General features: G+C 41.4%; 1 protein-coding gene across 1 annotated transcript; it reads right to left on the bottom strand.

Moving 5' to 3' along the window:
- Nucleotides 1-666: 666 nt before the first annotated feature.
- Nucleotides 667-6,349, bottom strand: LOC146498190 (kidney mitochondrial carrier protein 1). The gene is made up of 9 exons (XM_085141581.1): nt 6,089-6,349; nt 5,845-5,992; nt 5,464-5,558; nt 5,093-5,178; nt 4,238-4,333; nt 4,024-4,148; nt 3,392-3,515; nt 2,405-2,485; nt 667-1,930 (listed from the first exon to the last, which is right to left on the bottom strand). Exons 1-9 carry the CDS (start codon nt 6,150-6,152, stop codon nt 1,889-1,891), a joined length of 861 nt encoding a protein of 286 aa, XP_084997707.1. The 5' UTR covers nt 6,153-6,349; the 3' UTR covers nt 667-1,888.
- Between the last annotated feature and the right edge of the window lie 12,468 nt (nt 6,350-18,817).

Raw genomic sequence — 18,817 nt, 5'->3', positions numbered from 1 at the left:
TATTCTCATTTCTGTTTTACACCTCGCCTCATGGATTCTTCTTCTACCTCAATTTGACACGGATTCGAGCCCTAGAGGTCTAATTGTGCTGTGGGTGGATCGCACCCAAGTGTTAAAACCTGTCCTCCTGCCACACTCTACTGCACGGTTTTTGAATCGAGCTATTCCACCCAGCCACGCTCAGGACGCCAGCAGCAAACGCTGCGCTGAGACTCAGTGGCTGAGATGAAGCAGACCCAACAGTATCAGTTCTCACACAAGTAATAAGTCCCGCGGTGGCGCTCCCTAAATAACACAGCGAGGCACAGATCCACGCAGAGACCTGCGCGTTCGCTGCGGCGCCTTCCACTCCCCTGAGCTCCTCAAACAGCTCTGATGAGGGAAAACTGGGGAATTTACCCACAGAAATAAAACAATTACATCTTATATTCCCCCTGAAAAATTCATAACGTTCGCGGGATGCTGCTTGAACACGTTTGAAAGGAACCAGGCGATCCCCGAGAAACACGACTGTGCTAGATTCGTGGCCTCAAAGCGGAGGTTTGGGAATTAAAAAAAAAACAAAAAAAACCCTCATAATAAACAGATACTGGTGTATTCAGTTATGCTGAGGTGAGTGTGTAGCTCCACAGTGCCACACAGTGGTACCAGGGAAGGACAATACTGTGAAAAATCCATGTCCTTTATTTTTAATCATTTCAAATATACATGGAGCATTTACATCAACAAGGTATAACAAAAGTTACACTGGCTTATACTTTGGCAGCAGCAATAGCTCACACACACACGCGTGCACACATAACAGCCAGCGGCATATTCATTCCTCACAATAAAAGCTCACATTTACAGCAAATACAGTATATGGAAATACATTTGGCGTTAATTGTGACTCGCGTGCAGCAGTTTGAGTGCCTTAAAGCATAAACAACGGCACCGCAGCCGGCTCAGCGGGCTGAACCTGGAGCTGATATAATACGTAGGTTTATGTAACTTTTTTTTCTCCAGCAGACCAAATGATAACATAACGGGGAGCACAGTCAACCCTCAGCTGCCTGAGGTCACACTCACCGTCTCCACTTGCTGGCATGAGAGACCACTAATCACCACATATGGACAAGGAGCCGTTTATGTAACTCATTTATTACAGCACACCAGGATTATTCCCGGCTCTTTGCTAAACACCTCAGGGAAAACTCATTGAAATAATTTTACCTTTTCACACACCCGTCTCTTTAAATTTAGAAACACATAAATTAATAATAAAAAAAAACAAAATAAAAAAACCCAAATACAATATTCACATTCAAGTTTGTCACCTCGTGCACACTAAACATCTTTTCGATCTATTCATAAAGGGAGTGATTATGGCGATTGTCAGCTGCTGTCCTTATGCAGCGTAGAGCTCAGACAGCCCCGCATCGCAAACTAAGGCACTCGGTTATAGAGCACTTAAAAAGTGTAGAAGCCTCGTGTTTTCTCTGTGACTTTAGAGCCACCTTTAAGCAAAGTTCCTGGGACTGTTGGTTCCCAGTCAGTAAATCAGGCCACGTGAATCTGAGGGAATTGTATAGCAAATGTAAAGTTGCTTAGCCTGACGTAGCATTTAGATGAGGAAAAGTATGAAATACATGGATCTGTGTGTGTGTGTGTGTGTGTGTGTGTGTGTGTGTGTGTGTGTGTGTGTGTGTGTGTGTTGTGTCCACATTCACCACAGGCTTTACTCCAGACAAGGATCTGGCAAATTCACATTCTGACCCTTCACGCAGGTCTACATGTGCGTTCCCCTTTCCCCCTGCTGGATCCATCAAACTCGCTTTCCCAATCTTGGTCCTTTCAGCTCCTCTTGGAGCGTGCGCTCATACTCATCTCCGCCATGTTGTTCTGCTGATCACACACTGATCTGCTTCAGCTGTTCATAGGTGAGGAAGAACTGAAAATTGGAGTAAAGGAACTTAAGAAAAAAGAGGAGTGGACTTTGTTTTTTTGGTCAGAATGAGTGGCACCACCGAGTCTCTCTTGTTACTCCAATTTCTGCTGCAAAAGGAACTAATCTCATTAGATCTTTCAGGCCTGGTTGGAGCACAGTGAGTATCTGCCAGCCTTTATTTCCCTGTTCAATCACCTTTAATCCAGTCTTAGCCTTTGATAATGTTCACTCTCCACACCTTTCCCTATTTCCATCACATGCAGCTACTTGCCTCTAATCAGTACCAGTCGGGCAGTAGTTTCACAGAGTTACATAAAAGAGTTAGCGAGCGTTTAACAAAGCCTTCCTCAGTGAAACAAAGGCAACGAATACATAAGAGAATTTCCTACAGCTTAGAAGGTGTCGCACCACAGAGGATATCTATCTATCAATCTATATACACAGATCACAACATCTGTGTGGAGTTGGAAAGGATACGATGATGTTCCATGGTCCTAGGCGCAGCCAGTTGGGGAAGAAGCCCTTGTAGAGGGCCATGAAGCCTTCAGAGCGCCACGTCTGAAAGAAGAAAACAAACACTCTTTACTCTCTGATGATCACCCACTCTGCGCATCTATTTACAGGAACTGAAGAATGAGTGAAATTAAGGTCTGATCTGGATATTCAACTTTGCTATGACAGTAATTATGTACCATCAAGAAAAAAAAAAACCCATACATGACCAACTAATGGAAACGTCTAAACTTCGCAGCTGCTGAAAGTCATGAAGATGTCTGCATTTTAAAAAGTATTCCAGTCATTAATTACCACAGCTCAATAAAGATGGGCTTTTGCATGAAAAACCAAACCACTAGATCCTGTACTTCCCAGAATGCTCCTCTCTTTTTGCTTAACTGTCTCCCCTGCACTAATTTTCATCAGGGATCATTTTCTCACATTTTACATGTGATGCACAAAATTAGTTCAGGCCAGTCACAAAGTGACGTTCAGCCTAATTCTCGATCCACTCCAGCTGACAGCCCTGTCGATACTCTCCTACACAATGACAAATCAAATATAAAGTACAGCATTTAAGCTGCTTCACCTTATCCGCAGTTGCTGCACATCTGCAAGCCACTTTGTACCCTACTCCAAATCAGCCTTCATGCTGAGTCTGAATTTCCATATATGTGCATGAATGAAAGGGCGAGAAGGTCCCAGAACAGACACACAGCACCGTATTATTACTGCAGACAGAAATATCAATCTTCCTTTGAAACATCGATCACATTTGTTTTTAGGGCTGAAGAAGCATCTTGGATGAGAGCTGAAATATGTTCACAAGCTTAAAGCAGTCCAAGTGCCTTCTTTTTCAAGACTGTGTCTGTGTTTACATGATGAGAAGACTTGATTCAAAAATCGATGGAGTAACTCTTTACCTAGAGAGCAACAGAATGTAAGCACGTTTCAGGGGTTCTGACTGACCTGCAGCAGACAGTCTAATGTTCCCTGGTACAGCGCTCCTCCTCTCTGGTTCATCATGCGTGTCCGGACCACGTCCACTGGATTTGATGCCAGAGCCCCCGCCAAGCCGCACACAAAGCTGGACCTGTTGACCATAAGGGTAAATGCATTACGTCCCTTAGCCAGATTGCTGGTACTAAAAACAGTCTTTATGGTGGTGTGTACACCACCAGTACAAACAGAAAATATTCTCAGCCTCGTCCAAGTACCCACATGGCATTTGCTGCTATAAAAACAATCACTGAAGTTTTTGGCAGGTACAAACTTGGCGTCGCTGCAGCTCTGAGCAGACATCCTAAAATAACTAAGAGGAATACTGTGAAATGGTTTCCACTGGGAATGCTGAGTAATCTCTACAATACCTGTCTGTATAACAGATATTCTGAGGAAGACATTTTTATTTTAAGGATTTTTATGAAAAACAAAAACAAAAAACCCTTCCTTTCAAACAATGAGCCAAAATCTGTATTCGATCTGTTTTTCTGGCTCGAGTCCACCTGAATGTATTAGAATACGCCTCACTTGCAAGCAATTTCCTGAATGTTATTGCACCACATGACACAATAGCCAAAGAGGAGCCAGTTCAAACTCACAAGAAGTGTGTGTACACGGTGTCCCCCATGTAACCCGACAGGATGAGATGCTTCTTGGTGAGGTCATAGACTGGAAGCTCCACCCCGACCACGATAGCTGCCCTCTGAGCTGTTAGAGAGACACCCTGATAAGGAGAGAGAAAAGGTCAAAGTTGGGTGCCTGTACTATCTCAATGCTGTATATACTGCTGTCATTTTTTAAGCTTCTCTGCACCTTCCACAGTCCTCTGGTCCCCTCCTCCTGGTAGATATTAATGAAATTGCCCATCATACTGCCCTGGATCACATTTCCCTGAGCTTGCATGCGGATCTGGGAGGACAGAAAGAGGTGAATGTTACGAAGTTGAACTTGAAAAGGGCAAGAGTGCACAAACGATGTGTAACGCTGCAAAGCCACCTTAGGGGAGTGTGTTTTTCTTGGGCTTCTATTGGAATTTAAAAGTTTGCTGGAATTGTTTTTGGCAAGCTCAGTACTCAAAAGTATTTTCCCAATCCCCGTTTCCAAGAACCCTCCAGCCCATCCTTGACTTGTTAGCAAATCAGGCCTGGTTTATTTCTTGGCTCAGTGAAAGGCTTGGCATGCGCAGCTAGTACACAATGTGATCAAAACATAATGTTCCCCAACAGCAGACCCGTGTATTACCCTGTTAACCCTTAATAGACTGCAGACAGAAGGTCATATGGCTTACAAGGAGTTTAAAAAAAGCCATGCCTAGCCAGGACACAGTCTGAGCACAGACAAGCACTGGCAGTCCTGCACGCATATCATTTACAGAACACTATGCTAAAACTGTGAGGTTTCACTCTATAAATAACACATAATTGAGGTCACAGGGACACCTTGATGCCCTTCATTCCACTTAACAAAAGTTAAGACTTGGGGAAAAAAAGAAGACATTGCTTCCTCAAGACAGAACAAAAGTGAAAAAGTGAAAAAGCTGCAGTCTGTATCTGCAAAAAATGGCTCCAGGCTTCACCACAGTTCCAAAAACCTGTCAGACATGTCCTACTGCCATCTGATAAAGAGAACACAAGATCCGAAACGACCCTCATGTGTGTAAATAGTTACCTTAAGCACATCAGTAGGGTTGGCGATGGAGGAGGAGATGACACCGGAGAGAATGCCACACAACACATTAGTCAACAGCGTCTCGTCTGAAAGAGAAGAGCGAGTGGGAGGCAGGCTGTAACTGTGAACAAGCTGCGTTTGATATCGGGCAGCAGTCAGTTTTCAGTGTTTCACTGCAGGCGCTGACTGTTACAAAGAGCTCTCAGATGAGGAAAAGTGAGGATACATGTTTAAGTAGGTCACACACGTGTACATCTGTGCCTCATCTGTGACCTTCAAGAGGAATGTGCACATGTTGCCATAAACAGCAGGCTGAGTGTGTGGTTGTGTGTGTGTTTGTTTCAGACAGAGAAAGAGAAACAGAGACTCACCTTCTGGCCTTTCAACCAGTAGCCTCTTAAAGCTCTGGTATGTGCCAATTTTTATGGTCCCGTAGGAGGCCTGCCGCAGCATGGCAGGAGCAATCCTGCAACAAAGGAAGTTTACTTTCATTACCCAGTTCAGCAGTATCTCTGAAGGTTTTTGGCTAATCTAAAACAGAGCTTCTCTTTCGAGAGTAGAGGAAGAGGATTTGATGTGGCTGTCAGCAAAAAAGGAAGTGTAGTGAAAGAGAGGAAGTGTAAAAATTTCTGAACAAACAGAAACACACAAGAAATTTGTTGAACACCTTTGTCAGATCTTAATGCAGTTACGTTTGGGAGCCGAGGCTATGGAGACCCCACGTACAACACTAGCATGCGAGTCCTACTGACCCTGAATACAGAGCTCGGAGCCCCTCCTCTCTTCCGATCCTCATTATAGCGTGCAGCATGCCTCGGTAGCGGATCTCTCGGTACTTGCTATCACCCACCTGACCTTGTACCTGAAGGCGCGTCTTGGCTAGGTCGATTGGAAAGGTTCCTGCAACACAGAGCATTGTATTAACACTCACGCGACACTGTAAATCATTAATAATCAACAGGAAGTCGTGCTGCTCGGCCTAGCCGCATCACTCACCACATTCCGCCGTTACTGAAGCCAACCCGCCGAAAACAAAGGGCTTCCAGTTGACGTTAGACATCTTCTCACGCTAGTACCGAGTGCACTGTTAAAAACCACCGACTACCAGCTGATTAGAGAGGAAGGCAGATGGGTTGGAAGGGGCGGCAATGCTAACAGTGGGGTTACTACCACCAACGTGAAAGCCGTGTTTCAGTCTGGGGAGCCCAGCCCTACAGCCCTCCTCCCCTGCTGAGTTGGAAGGGAGCCCCGCCCCCTCTTTCCTACTCTGCTCGCTGCCTCCACTGTCCCCGCCTAAATGCCTGCTGCTAGGCAACCGTGTCCAACCGTAGAAAGATGCCCAGAGGCTTTAAAGTAGACGACACTGTTGCTTCTTTTGCAGTCACTCACACTCAAAAAATTTTTTATTTGACTGGATAAAGATAATTTTTAAATATAATAAAACTGGTCTCTAATTTCTCACACTGTAATTAGATTATATTTAGTTTCTGTGTACAAGGAGATTTATTTATTATTATTATTTGTATTTTTATTTTAATGAAACCCATAGTTAAAAATTGAAGACTGTACTGTACTGGGGTTTTTTTTTGGGGGGGGGGGGGGGGGGGGGGGGGTTGGTTTTACAGCAATGGCAGAACATGGAACCTGGCAAGAGTTCCTGCAAGTTAGGAACACAAGTTAGGAACACATGCTAGCCATACCAGAGAGATATAACAGCACAGAGGTTTAAGATGCACTTTTAAAAGGAGTCAGATACAAGTTGATGAGTCAGAATTTCACTTCTGTTTGATGCATCTGTACTTAGCTAAATTGTTGAGAATATCCTGAAGTTTTCTGTTGTTTTTGCTGCTGTTTGCTGTTGTCATTGTTTAGCCAGCTAATTGTCATCTGTCTGAAACATGAACATGAAGCAGGATTTCTTTTCTACCTTACCGTTGGCTTAGTAATTATGTGGTTGGTCTCTTGCCACATACATAAAATGTAATTAGTGATGTCCATCTGGGCCACTGTAGAGATGGGACTTTATGCAAGGATAACACACAAAAACTGACATACAATTCTTTTTTTCTTTTAGAGATTTGCACAAAGAATTTAGTACTAGGTAAAAGTAAATGGTTGTTTGTTGTTGTTGTGGTTGCTTGCAGTTGGTTGTGTATGTATTGGTGCCAGTGTTAATGTCCATCATGTCCTGCATGTATTCATCATGGGTACAGAGGGCAGAAGGAAACTCATGTTTATAGTAAACACCGAAACACAGGACAGACAAAATCAGCAGTGAGAAAACCCTGGAAAACACCACAGGGCTTTCATCTACTGTAAACATCTGAGTTTTTATCTGAAACATGGACGTGTCCAACACTCAGTGTGAATACCCAGTGTGTATAGCAGCACACAGGTAAGATATTGAATCATCTTTTGTGCAGTTGGTACAAAAAATGAATTGGTGGGAAAATAACCACAGAAACCAACACAATTGTTTTTTTTGTTTTTACCAGGCATGAAACTTGTTAATTTCATATCTGAAGTTTGTTATATTAACATGTGACTCTACAGGAACTGATTCACTTTTGGCAAAAGCTTCAAGTGGCTGTTATATACGCTGCTATACACACCACATAACAAATGTTCACTGTCAAACTCAAAGGTCACTAAATTTGTGTTGTTCTTTATCTGCAACACTTAATTTTGTTATGGAACGGCTGTGTGCAGACAGGAATAGGACCCAAGGTGCAGACACTCAGAGGCAAAACTCAAAACAGCTTTAATGTTAAACTCAAATATAACATAACTGGAAATATCAAAATAAACTTACACCGGAAGACTGACAGAACACACAGCTAGATAAACGGTAGATCGCGACACAGACACAGAAAAACACAGGGCTTAAATACATAAACGGAGCAATCGGGGAATGGGTAACAGGAGGGAAACACAGCTGGGGCAAATCAGGCCTAACAAGACAAGGGGAAGCGAAACCAGATACATTAACATCAGACAAGGACCTTCAAAATAAAACAGGAAACATGACACAGACTGAACTAAAGACAAAGACTAACACGCACTGCAACAGAGGGAACAGAGACGTGGGACCAGGGCAGACACAGACACTGACTGAACACGGGGATATAGCAGACCGGGGAGACAGCAACTAAGGATTACACAGAGACAAACCATAAGACATAACTCTAATGACGAAACCAAAAAAATAGAAAAGATAAATAATACAATAAACTCAAAACCCTGGGTCAACGACCCAGGCATCCTAACAAATTTTTAGTATCAATGCAGAAACAAAGACTACTTCCTGACATATTGAGTGAGCTTAAGATGACTAAACGCTTTGACATATTCTTGATGAAAGGACAAACATATTCATGCTCAAACATATGTGTCTACAGGTGAACTAACTAACTCTTCCATGCACTCTGTGCTGCTACAGGTTAATGTGACATCTGATCTCACTGAGAGAATATTACATTTATTTTACCCATTCAGAACATCTGGAGCTAATGTTTTATTCTGTGTCTAAAGGAAAAAATAAGTTAAAAATTATTAGTTGTTACAGAAGATATTGGATTAAACAAAGAGGATGGAATAAAAAAATAAATACATTTAAAAGATATTAATGGTCATAAACCCAAATTAAGCTGAATTACTTGAATTAATTGATCAGTGGTTGTTGATCAATGGTCATGACAGTTTTCAGTTTCAGAGTGACTAAATGTTTCTCCCACTGAAAACGTTACATCCAGATGAACAAAATCAATCTTTTGGTTGATGATTAAGCATGCATCAAGACATTTTTCTTGATGCTTCAGAAATAAGAATAATATTATTTTTCAAATGTTCAAAAACATCTTCAACACTCCCCTCATAGCGTCACAGTATACACAAAAACATTCCAGATTTGCATTCATTTATTAATTCATCCAAAACCTCAGTGAAGACAGTCAGAATGCTTTTTTCTTCAGTTACCAATCTAAGCAGCTTGGAAAGAAAAGCATCGGGTCTCTGTTATGTTTCTTGAAGACGTTTCACCTCTAATCCAATAGGCTTCTTCAGTTCTAAGAGAAAATGGTGGAGAGTCACAGATTTTTAAGGCCTTTTGGGAGTGTCCCCAAGAGGGTCATGGACCCCCTATTGATCCTCTGCCACACAAGCCAAGGTGTGAAAACAGGTGTGGGTCACAATCAGCCAAGGTTTCGGGTGAACCCATTGTGAAACATAGCCCCACCCTATCATGTGACTTACTGAGGTCAGAAGTCCCAAGATATGAGTGGGTGTTAAGGTGTCTCAAAACTGGATCATTGATGGCAGACAGCTGGTGTCGTAAGCCACCCCCTCTGTTCAAGGATGGTCATTCACAGTGGGCGTAGATGACTTCTTTAACTCCTCTTTCAAACCATCTGTCTTCTCTGTCCAAAATGTGAACATTGGCATCCTCGATAGAGTGATCTTTCCACATCCATGTTTTGTCTGTAGAAACCCTCGTCGTATTTAAAATATGTGGTGGTAAGTAGGGCTGGGCCATATCATACCGTTCACGGTAATACCGGTGTAATGTTGGGCAATGATAAGAAAATGAAATATCGCGATAGAATATGGGTAAAACACGCATGCGCAGTGCCTTTGTTTTCATACGCACATGGCGGAAAAAGCATGGCGGAGAATGAGAAGGGCCAAAGCGGATCGTTGAATGAAATGGATGAACCAGAATTGGTTTGTAAAAATGCTGCAACTTCATTGGTGTGGAACTGGTTTGGCTTTCGTCCGTCAGATACTCAACAAAGCACTATTTTTGGTAGAGCATGCCAACGGGCCGTCGTTATTACTGTGTTTTTTGGAAAATACGGCACACTTAAAATCAATCCTTTGATTTTTCTGAAAATCGACAGTGCCCCTTATAATCCCGTGTGCCTTATGTTTGAATTCTGGTTGTGTTGACTGACCTCAAAACGATTTTATGTACACGGTGCTCGAAAATCTGTCAAATGTTTTAGTACGACTTTGCTAAGCTACGAACCCGCTTGATGGATTGTCGGAGCATTACGGCTATAGTAGGCAAGAGCCTCGTGGAGTGATACGTACTGTGCTTCAACATAGTATTACGGTATTGTGTGTGTATAACCTCTTTTTAAGTTTTGTTGATATTATACATGGTTATGCTGAGGATATGTCGGCCACTTTCCTCTGGAAATGCCTTTTGGGGTCGGCAACCTGCGGCTCCGGAGCTGCATGAGGCTCTTTAGTACTTAAGTGTGGCTCCGCATGGTTTGATAAAATAAATTAGAAGTATTTAGCTGAAGTGTATTTTATTTATGTTAGTTCTTTTTTAACTTGTAGTTTTAGATATATAAAAATAAAATTATATTATATTATTTTTTCATCGCTCAAAATAAGAGTCACACTCGCGGAAGCCAGTATACCTGCAAAAACGCCGTGCATTTATCGAGACTTCGGATCCACATTGTCAGCAGCTGTTCTCCACCGTGAACTATGTTACAAACAAACACCGCTTACGCCTCACAGATGACAGCTTACAGTCCTGCGTAAAGATAAAAGCCCCGATTTGCAGACGCTGTGCGCAGAGGTTCGGGACCAGAAGTCCCATTGTAAACATATCACGGTAGACCCGACGATGTTTGCATGAACACGCTTTTCAGCATCTCTTTATTGACCACTTTTCACACACGGTTGCTGTACGCATACAGCCGGCTGTAGCTTTTCAGCTCACAGCCCGACATATACCAACAACAGCATAGATAGCACAGATGTAAACGCGGCGAGCTGATTGCGGGTCCCGCTCAGGTGCGTCGCCTCTCCTACAGCGGCGCTGCAGACCCCGCCCCGCCACAAACATTAACCAGGTAAAATACATATTTAGGCAGAATTTTGCAAATATCTACTTTTTCATTTTTTAGCAGCATAGTGCTTTTTTTCCAGTTATTTTTTAAAAGTCAGGTCAAGGCTCCAAAAGCCCAAAGGCGATATAACAGTTTGTGTTTGCTACATGGATCATTTTAGTTCAGCTGGATGTCTCTCCTTTTGTTATATTTCTTTAAGAGTTCAAAATGTGTTAATTACATAAATAAAATTTAATGTTCTCTGTAGCACTTCAAGGATTTCATAAGCAACACACCTTAGTTGTTCACACAAAGCATAAAGGTAAAAAAAACAATATATACAGTGTTATCTTCATTTTAGATGTCAAAAAGTATTTGCGGCTCCCAGTGTTTTCTTTTGCGTGGAAACCGGGTCCAAATGGCTCTTTTGGTGTTAAAGGTTGCTGACCCCTGGGTTAAACTGTCAGCAAGTAATTTGCATTTGCACTGTTAAATTTTTATATAACTTTAATGCACATAAAACAGCTGCTTGTTTAAGTGAAAATACATTGATGCTTTGTTTTTTTGCACTAATAAAGTTGTGGAGTTGTAAAGTATTTTGTCTAGTGTCAATTATATCGTCAGTCATATCGTTATCGCAAATTTTCAGATGTATATCGTGATAAATATTTTTGGTCATATCGCCCTGCTCTAGTGGTAAGGCAGAGGTCTAACAGTGAGAAAATCTGATCGAGGTGAAGCTGATTCTGTTTTCCAAGGAGTTGTCTTGTTGTAGTCGTTTTCTGACAGTTTCCACTGCCTCAGTTGCAGGTATGCGTGTGAAAAGAACAACCACATCAAAGGACTCTGTGGATTAAGTGTACGTTTGTGGACCTTGTTGGTGAAGTCAGTGGACTTTTTGGTGTGATGAGTGATGTTCCCCACATGGGGTACTAGGATGTTGGGAGGTTTTTGGAAATGTTGTAGGTGGCTCAGTTTATACTGGTAACAATGGGTCTGAGTGAGACTCCTTTGTGGACCTTTGGAAGCCCGTAAATACTTGGTAAAGAATCCCCTGGGCACAGATGGTAGTATGTAGGGCGGTCAATGACTTAATCCTTTTTAAGTTGTTCTAGGCAACTGATGACTTTCTTGCTTGTGGGGTCACATTATAAGGTTTCAAAACTGAGGAGTGCAGTAACTTTTGTGTGATAATGTGTTGTGCTTAGAACAACAGTGTACCTCCTCTTGTTGGCTGGTAATATGGTGATGTTTTGTGTGATGTGACAGCCTTCTTTTCTTGTATTGTGAGGTTAGACGGAGGAACTTGGAGAGGGTGGCTGAAACCTTCATCCATTAGTCCAGATGCATTTCTTTCCAAGCTCCTTAGATTACACAGACATATTCAGTTGCAAAGTTACAAACAATAAATGCAGACGTGGCTAAAATAAAATAGCTGATGTGTTTTTATGTCAACGTGTACTCATTCTAACATGTCACGATGCGAATGGTGACTCAAATCACTTTTTTTGGGCCTTTTTCAGCTTTTTATTTGATAGATTTAGTGAAGAAACAACAGGAAAGTGAGGGCAGAGAGAGAAAGGGGAAGACATGCAGCAAAGAGCTGTGGGTCAGACTCGAACCCAGGCTGGCCGCTCTCAAACATATGGCACAAAGGCACCAGGTCAATGCACTGAGCTAAACCGGTGCCCTACTCAAGTACCTTTTAATCAGAAAACATATCTCTGGTGTCATAATGATTGATAAAACAGCTGGTGAGCTTTCATCTCTTTTAATAATGCTACATTTTCCTCTGGACTTCTTTAAGTTGCTTGAAGATGTTTAACCTCTCATCTGAGAAGCTTCTTCAGTTCTAAGGTCAAATGGTGGAGAGTCCACTCACATACTGGGCCTTTTGACCTCAGGAAGGGTAGAGTGGGGCTAGGTTTCACAGCGGGTTCACCCGAAACCTTGGCTGATTGTGGCCTACACTCGTTTTCACACCTTGACTCGTGTGATTAGGTAGAGGATCAACAGGGGGTCCCTCTTGGGGGACATTTCCCTAGGACTTAAATCTGGGACTCAAGCTTCTCGGATGAGTGGTGAAACATCTTCAAGCAACTTAAAGAAGTCCAGATGCTTTTCTTTCCAAGCTCTTTAGACTTTTATAAGCACTGCGTAATACTAATATGTTTTTTGAAATCTAACACGTCTTTCTAAATTGAACAACAATTGAACTCCATTATGGTAAAGAACATACACATCACATTAATAGTATCTTTTCAAATGAACCCTCAAACATGCAGAGAAACAGATACATAAACCGCATAAAAGAGAAATCCCACAAACCAAAAGTAATACAAAGATTCAAATACTAAAAACAAGTAAAAGTTCATGTGTCTTTTAGAGACAAAACATGTCAGAACAAGGTTATAGTTTAAAAAGCACCAAAATTCAAAATTTCATGGGTATATTAGTACTGTAACTACTGTGGATACCCACCTTTTTACCGCGTCCTGGTGCAATTTCATCCCACCACCTGTAGAGGTCAGCAAAACACCACATCGTAACATTCCAGCAAACCCACGGCCTATTGCACAGATTATTGAAAGCACAGAGCAGTTCAGTCTCCTGAGATGTGACCCAATCACTTACACACTTCATATGTGGCAATTAATCCTTGTTTAATGAGTGAACACAGACAGCTGGAAGATTATATATCTGTAAAGCCAATTAAACATGTATGTGTTTAAATTATATTATTAATGTAGCAACCAACCACACAGGGAACCTGCCTATATAGAGCTTTGTATGGATGATGTGTTTGTCTGGATGTGAATGCACTTTGATTGATGAACTGTCATATTTGTCCTTCTGGTCTTAGCCTCCTTTGGAAAACAGTGGGATCATTCTCCCGACCGCAAAAAATTTATCCGGAGCATATTTATTATGATCATATGCTAGTTGTATTGTTTGATTAATGGGCTGGCTATGGGTCAGTAACCTCAGTATTGCCACCAGTACATTATTAACGACCGAGGAGAAAGAGGAGGCGAGTGCACAGCTCCGAATGCCCAGTTGAGTGTGTGTTCAGCGTGCGTGTGCTCGAAGGCTGTGCGCCACATCGATGAACGGAAATAGATGAATGGAAAAATATTGCACTTTTATCTTAAACCAATAAGCAATGGGAAGTGTGGCGCGGGTAAAAATGGCCACATTTAATGTGGTGATTTGTCAAAAGCGGCATGAAAACGGGCCTGCAATAGAAGAGAGTGAGATATATCTGTGTTTAGCAACATGGACTTGTGTTATTTAGCACAAGGTAGTAAAAATAGTCCTAAATTACTCTGACAAATTAGCTTTACTTGTGTAAGAATGAACATGAAAGTGCATGTATTATATATGTATTACTGATGCAAACTCATCACATTGTAAATACACATCCGTACAGGAGCCGGTTTATCCTCTGGCACAAAGTGCATTGTAATGTTATTGTGTCAGTTTAATAGGGAGCTCTTGTTTTCTACTTGCTGTGAGTGACTGCAAAAACATCAAACTAATGTTACTGTGTATCACTCGACTGATGACTGGTAATCTCTGCAGAAGAATGTGCATGTATATTACTTTAATGTGACAGTGAGCTAATGTGACTTGTGGTTACAAGACAGTACAGTACAGTGTGTGATCAAGGATGCATGCAGAGCCCAGTGAAAGAATGTGAACTATATGTGCTGCCCTAAGGGAGCAGCACTCTATTTTTTCAGATTTTAACTTATTCACTGTTGATTTGTTGTCAATGATTAGAGGACTGATGCTGCTTTAAACATTCAATTTAATCCACATTTATTCATATAGTACCAAAAATCACAACAATAGTCTCTTCAAGGTGCTTTATATTGTAAGTTAAAGACCCTTCAATAATACAGAGAAAACCCCAGAAATCAGACGACCCCCTATGAGCAAGCACTCAGTGACAGTGGGAAGGAAAAACTCCCTTTTAACAGGAAGAAACCTCCGGCAGAACCAGGCTCAGGTTGGGGTCAGAAAAGGAAGACAGGATAAAAGACATGCTGTGGAAAAGAGACAGAGATTAATAACAAGTATGATTCAGTGCAGAGAGGTCTATTAACACATAGTGAGTGAGAAAGGTGACTAAATAAGAAGAAAAACTCATTGCATCACGGGAAGCCCCCAACAGCCTAGGGTTCAGGGTCACCTGATCCAGCCCTAATTATATGCTTTATCAGCTGTACGTTAGTGCCAGGTTCACCAAACTGGCATTAAAATCAAGTCAGCCCCCAAAGACTCACATATTCCTTTAAACACAGAGACATTTACAGGTTTTCAAAGAGTGTTTACAACTGTTTACATTTTTCATACATTTTTCATAGTGAATCTCTGCCTCCTGACATCTGCCCCACGTTAAACTCATGGACTGAACATACACACACCCACAACCACCTACACACACACAATGGACAACTGTACCCTCAAACACACAATAATAACATGGACTGAACCACCACTCACAACCACTAGCACTTTATATAGCCTCTGTAGAAATTATCCACATGTCTCACTTATCTTAACTGCACTACTTTGGGCCCCACTTTGGGCCCCAGGAAGACTAGCAACCACTGTTGTGGAAGCTAATGGGGTTCCTTATAAATAAACAAACAAATAAACAAATAAATAAACTACTGTATAGCTCTGTGTAAATAATCATTCTGTACATACGATAATTTTTAATCCTACAACTGTTTATAACTTGCATAGTTCACATTTCTGCATAACTGTATATCTCAGATTTCTGTATAGTTTTTTATTTCATATTTATATCCTGTTCATAGCCTGTACATAGCTTGTACTCACTACAACCTGTACATACTTATGGTTATAGAATATTCATAACATACTTCATACCGTGTACATTATAACATACCATAATAGACCCATTTCTGTAATATACTTGCATATCTATATTATTGCTAATATATATTGTAATATATCTATATCACGGCTAAAGCACTTCTGGATGGATGCAAACTGCATTTCGTTGCCTTGTACCTGTGACATGTGTAATGACAATAAAGTTGAATTCTCTTCTATTCTATGTCAGCGTTTACAACCACATAACACATAATTTTTTATATAAAATTTACTGAAACTTAAGTTTACTGCACTGAAATGGACCTTCATTAAGACTTTGTGGTTTTAATATCTTTTGGAGCATTTTAATACAGTTATCTGACAAATATAGTGATTTATTCAGCAGTGAATCTGAAATCTGTGCTCTACTTTTGGTGTGGGAAATTCTAGTTTGTTTGTTTTTTTTGTATGACTAATTAACAGTTATCAGTTTCACCTATAAAGTCTTCGGACACACCTTGGTAACCAAGCTTGCAAGTACTCAAATACATATACATGGCCGTAGAGTCCAGGTTGGAAAAATGAAGCCAGTGATTAAACCTGGAACCATGGGTCAGGCGTGGGATATAACATGTTCATCAAGGAGCTTTAGAAGTGATGTTTACATTTTAAGGTTTAGGGGTTTTCTGTTTCATTCTAAGATGAATGAGCTCAGCTGCTCCGGGTTAGTGGGAGAACACTGCTGGTGTGAAACAGGTGTAAGTCCTGAGGGGCATGTTAAGGCGGAGGGTGCCTTTTGTTTTTGAAGGAATCACATAATCACATGTCCTGCTTAGATGAATGCTGTCTTGTGTGGACATACATGTTTCACATTTCAATAGAATCAGCTCAGCGTCGTCCTTGTTCTCATGAAAATGTTCCTCCGATGAAATGTCAGACATTTCTACTGGATTTCCTTTTCCAGTTTCCGAGGAACTGGAATGACTTTGAGAGGGGGGTTGGGAAAGCAATCTCTAGGACTAATCGTGTCTAGGAGATTGCTTTGCACAAATTGTTAATTTCTCGTAGCAATTAGTATGTAATTTTTTAGTACAGCATTAAACTGAACCCACTAACATGACAGTTATTAGGTTTCGCTGCTAAAATGATATTTGCAGAGATAATCAGTACAAGGTGAGGCGACACGATCAGTGCCTTACCCACAAACACACTGGTGCTGTTTGTGTCCCCTTCTTTGTGGTGTATTTTTATGCCAACCTCAGGGCAGCATTGAACTTAATGGAAAGCGAAGGCTTGTCCACTATGTTTAGTGTGTGTGTGTGTGTGTGTGTGTGTGTGTCCTACTTGTTCTGCATGCTCCCTCTCACTGTGCTCCTCATTCCCTGCAGCTCTGACAGCGTGGACTCATCGCAGCGACATGCTGCACTGTGATTGGCTGAATGCGAGCTGTAGCCTGGCCCTTTCTCCAATTCAGTGGTGAGGTTATAGTGATGCAAAAACTTTTTATTTTTTTCCCTCTAGACCTGTATTTTTATTTCCACAAATCTATTCTTTGAATTTGTATTCACACACCAAATATGGAATTTGACATAATGGCAAATCCCTGTGAATCACTGTTATTCATCCTGCTGTCGTACTATTTATGCGGGTTCAACTGTGTCCTCCTGTCGCTTGTGTGGGCAGTTTTTTTAACGTGTGTCTCTAAGTGTTGTTGTGTTGTGCTTCATGGTCACTGCCCTGTCAGCACCATTTTCTTGTCAAGGTCTCCAAAGAGCTGAAGGTGGACATTTTCTCACTGACAGAAAACACTCCAGAAATATTAGAAACAGACAAATGAAGCTCAACTTTGCCAAGGTCTAACCTCAGTAAGACTATTTAATCTAACTTGATCTGGTCGTGGTAAAAGAGTTTCTTCTTCTTCAAAGAAGAAGGTGTACAGAGACAGTGGGCTCAGCATTTAGTGAAGTGGATGTGAATAATGTGCATGGAAGGGACTACAGGTCTAAATGGGCAAATACCACAAAGTTATTTTGTTAGAATCTGATCAAAAACTGTGACGGCTTTAATCCAGCTGAGCTTTACTTGATAAATGTTTTGATATCTGAAACAATAAGAGTTAAATGTGACTGACAGCGTGTAGAATTACCAATAGGATGGCCAATGATCAGCTGTCAAATGAAATTGACAGGTTGAACCTGGGTATATTACTGCATGTTTGACCTGCTTTTGGTGTGGAGGTTGCATGTCTGTACCTGTTTGAGCTTTTCTGGTTGCACTGTGGTGGACCACTGGAGGGCTCGAAAAGAGTTCAGTTGTGTGGTGATAAGTAATAAATGAGCAGTGTCAATCGAGAGCTCTCGTGTCGTCTGTGTTTACCTCCACAGCACTGTTTTTCCTTCACAACACTTGTGTGCTAGATTACTTTGTGATTCACTTCAGGCCTTAAGCGAAAACCTCGTTTGAACTTTTTAATGAGAGAGAAGAGTGTGTGACCTATGCCTTCTGGTTGCTGGGCTGGCAGGTTGTCTCTGTTTGTTTGTTTGTTTTGTACTGGGAGTGCTCAGTATGTATGGTTGGGTTGCCAGTTATTGGGAAATGCCTTGGCCCAGTTTTCCCAGTATAAAGGCACTCTCCTTGCTTCCTTTGAAGAATAACTCCCCCCAGACTGTCTGTTGTAACTCTTCATCAGTAAATCTCATAGTTCAGTCAGACTATCTGGTTAAAAAGTCAGTGTTGTTTAATTTGGTTAATTCTGTTCATTTCAAATTAAATATTTCATTGTTTTTCTATGATTTAATCTCCTGTTATCTGAAGTTCTCTCCTGCTATGTATAGTAGCGTTGCTCTTTTGAGCTTTGCTGGGTTGCTTTTGTGGTGGTGGGGTGGACACGGTACACAGATTTTGTTCCCACAGAATTTCCAACACGTTCTCACTCCCAAAGCGTAACATTTTACGCTAGGTGACAAATCGTCAACATATTACGTTTTCGGCTACCCACCACGTTCCCAAATGACGACCTCGGAAAAATGAGGAA

This window comes from Neolamprologus multifasciatus, chromosome 18, assembly GCF_963576455.1.
Source record: "Neolamprologus multifasciatus chromosome 18, fNeoMul1.2, whole genome shotgun sequence".
Classification (NCBI taxonomy): domain Eukaryota; kingdom Metazoa; phylum Chordata; class Actinopteri; order Cichliformes; family Cichlidae; genus Neolamprologus; species Neolamprologus multifasciatus.
The sequence above is the reverse complement of the archived record's forward strand: the minus strand, read 5'-3'. Positions and strand labels throughout refer to the sequence as shown.

Excerpts from the sequence above, each read along its gene's own strand:
- LOC146498190 (XM_085141581.1), bottom strand. The coding sequence starts at position 6,152 with ATGTCTAACGTCAACTGGAAGCCCTTTGTTTTCGGCGGGTTGGCTTCA. Across the intron at positions 4,149-4,237 it reads GGACCAGAGGACTGTGGAAG|GGTGTCTCTCTAACAGCTCA; the intron begins GTGCAGAGAAGC and ends TCTCCTTATCAG. Across the intron at positions 2,486-3,391 it reads CATTAGACTGTCTGCTGCAG|ACGTGGCGCTCTGAAGGCTT; the intron begins GTCAGTCAGAAC and ends TTCTTCTTTCAG.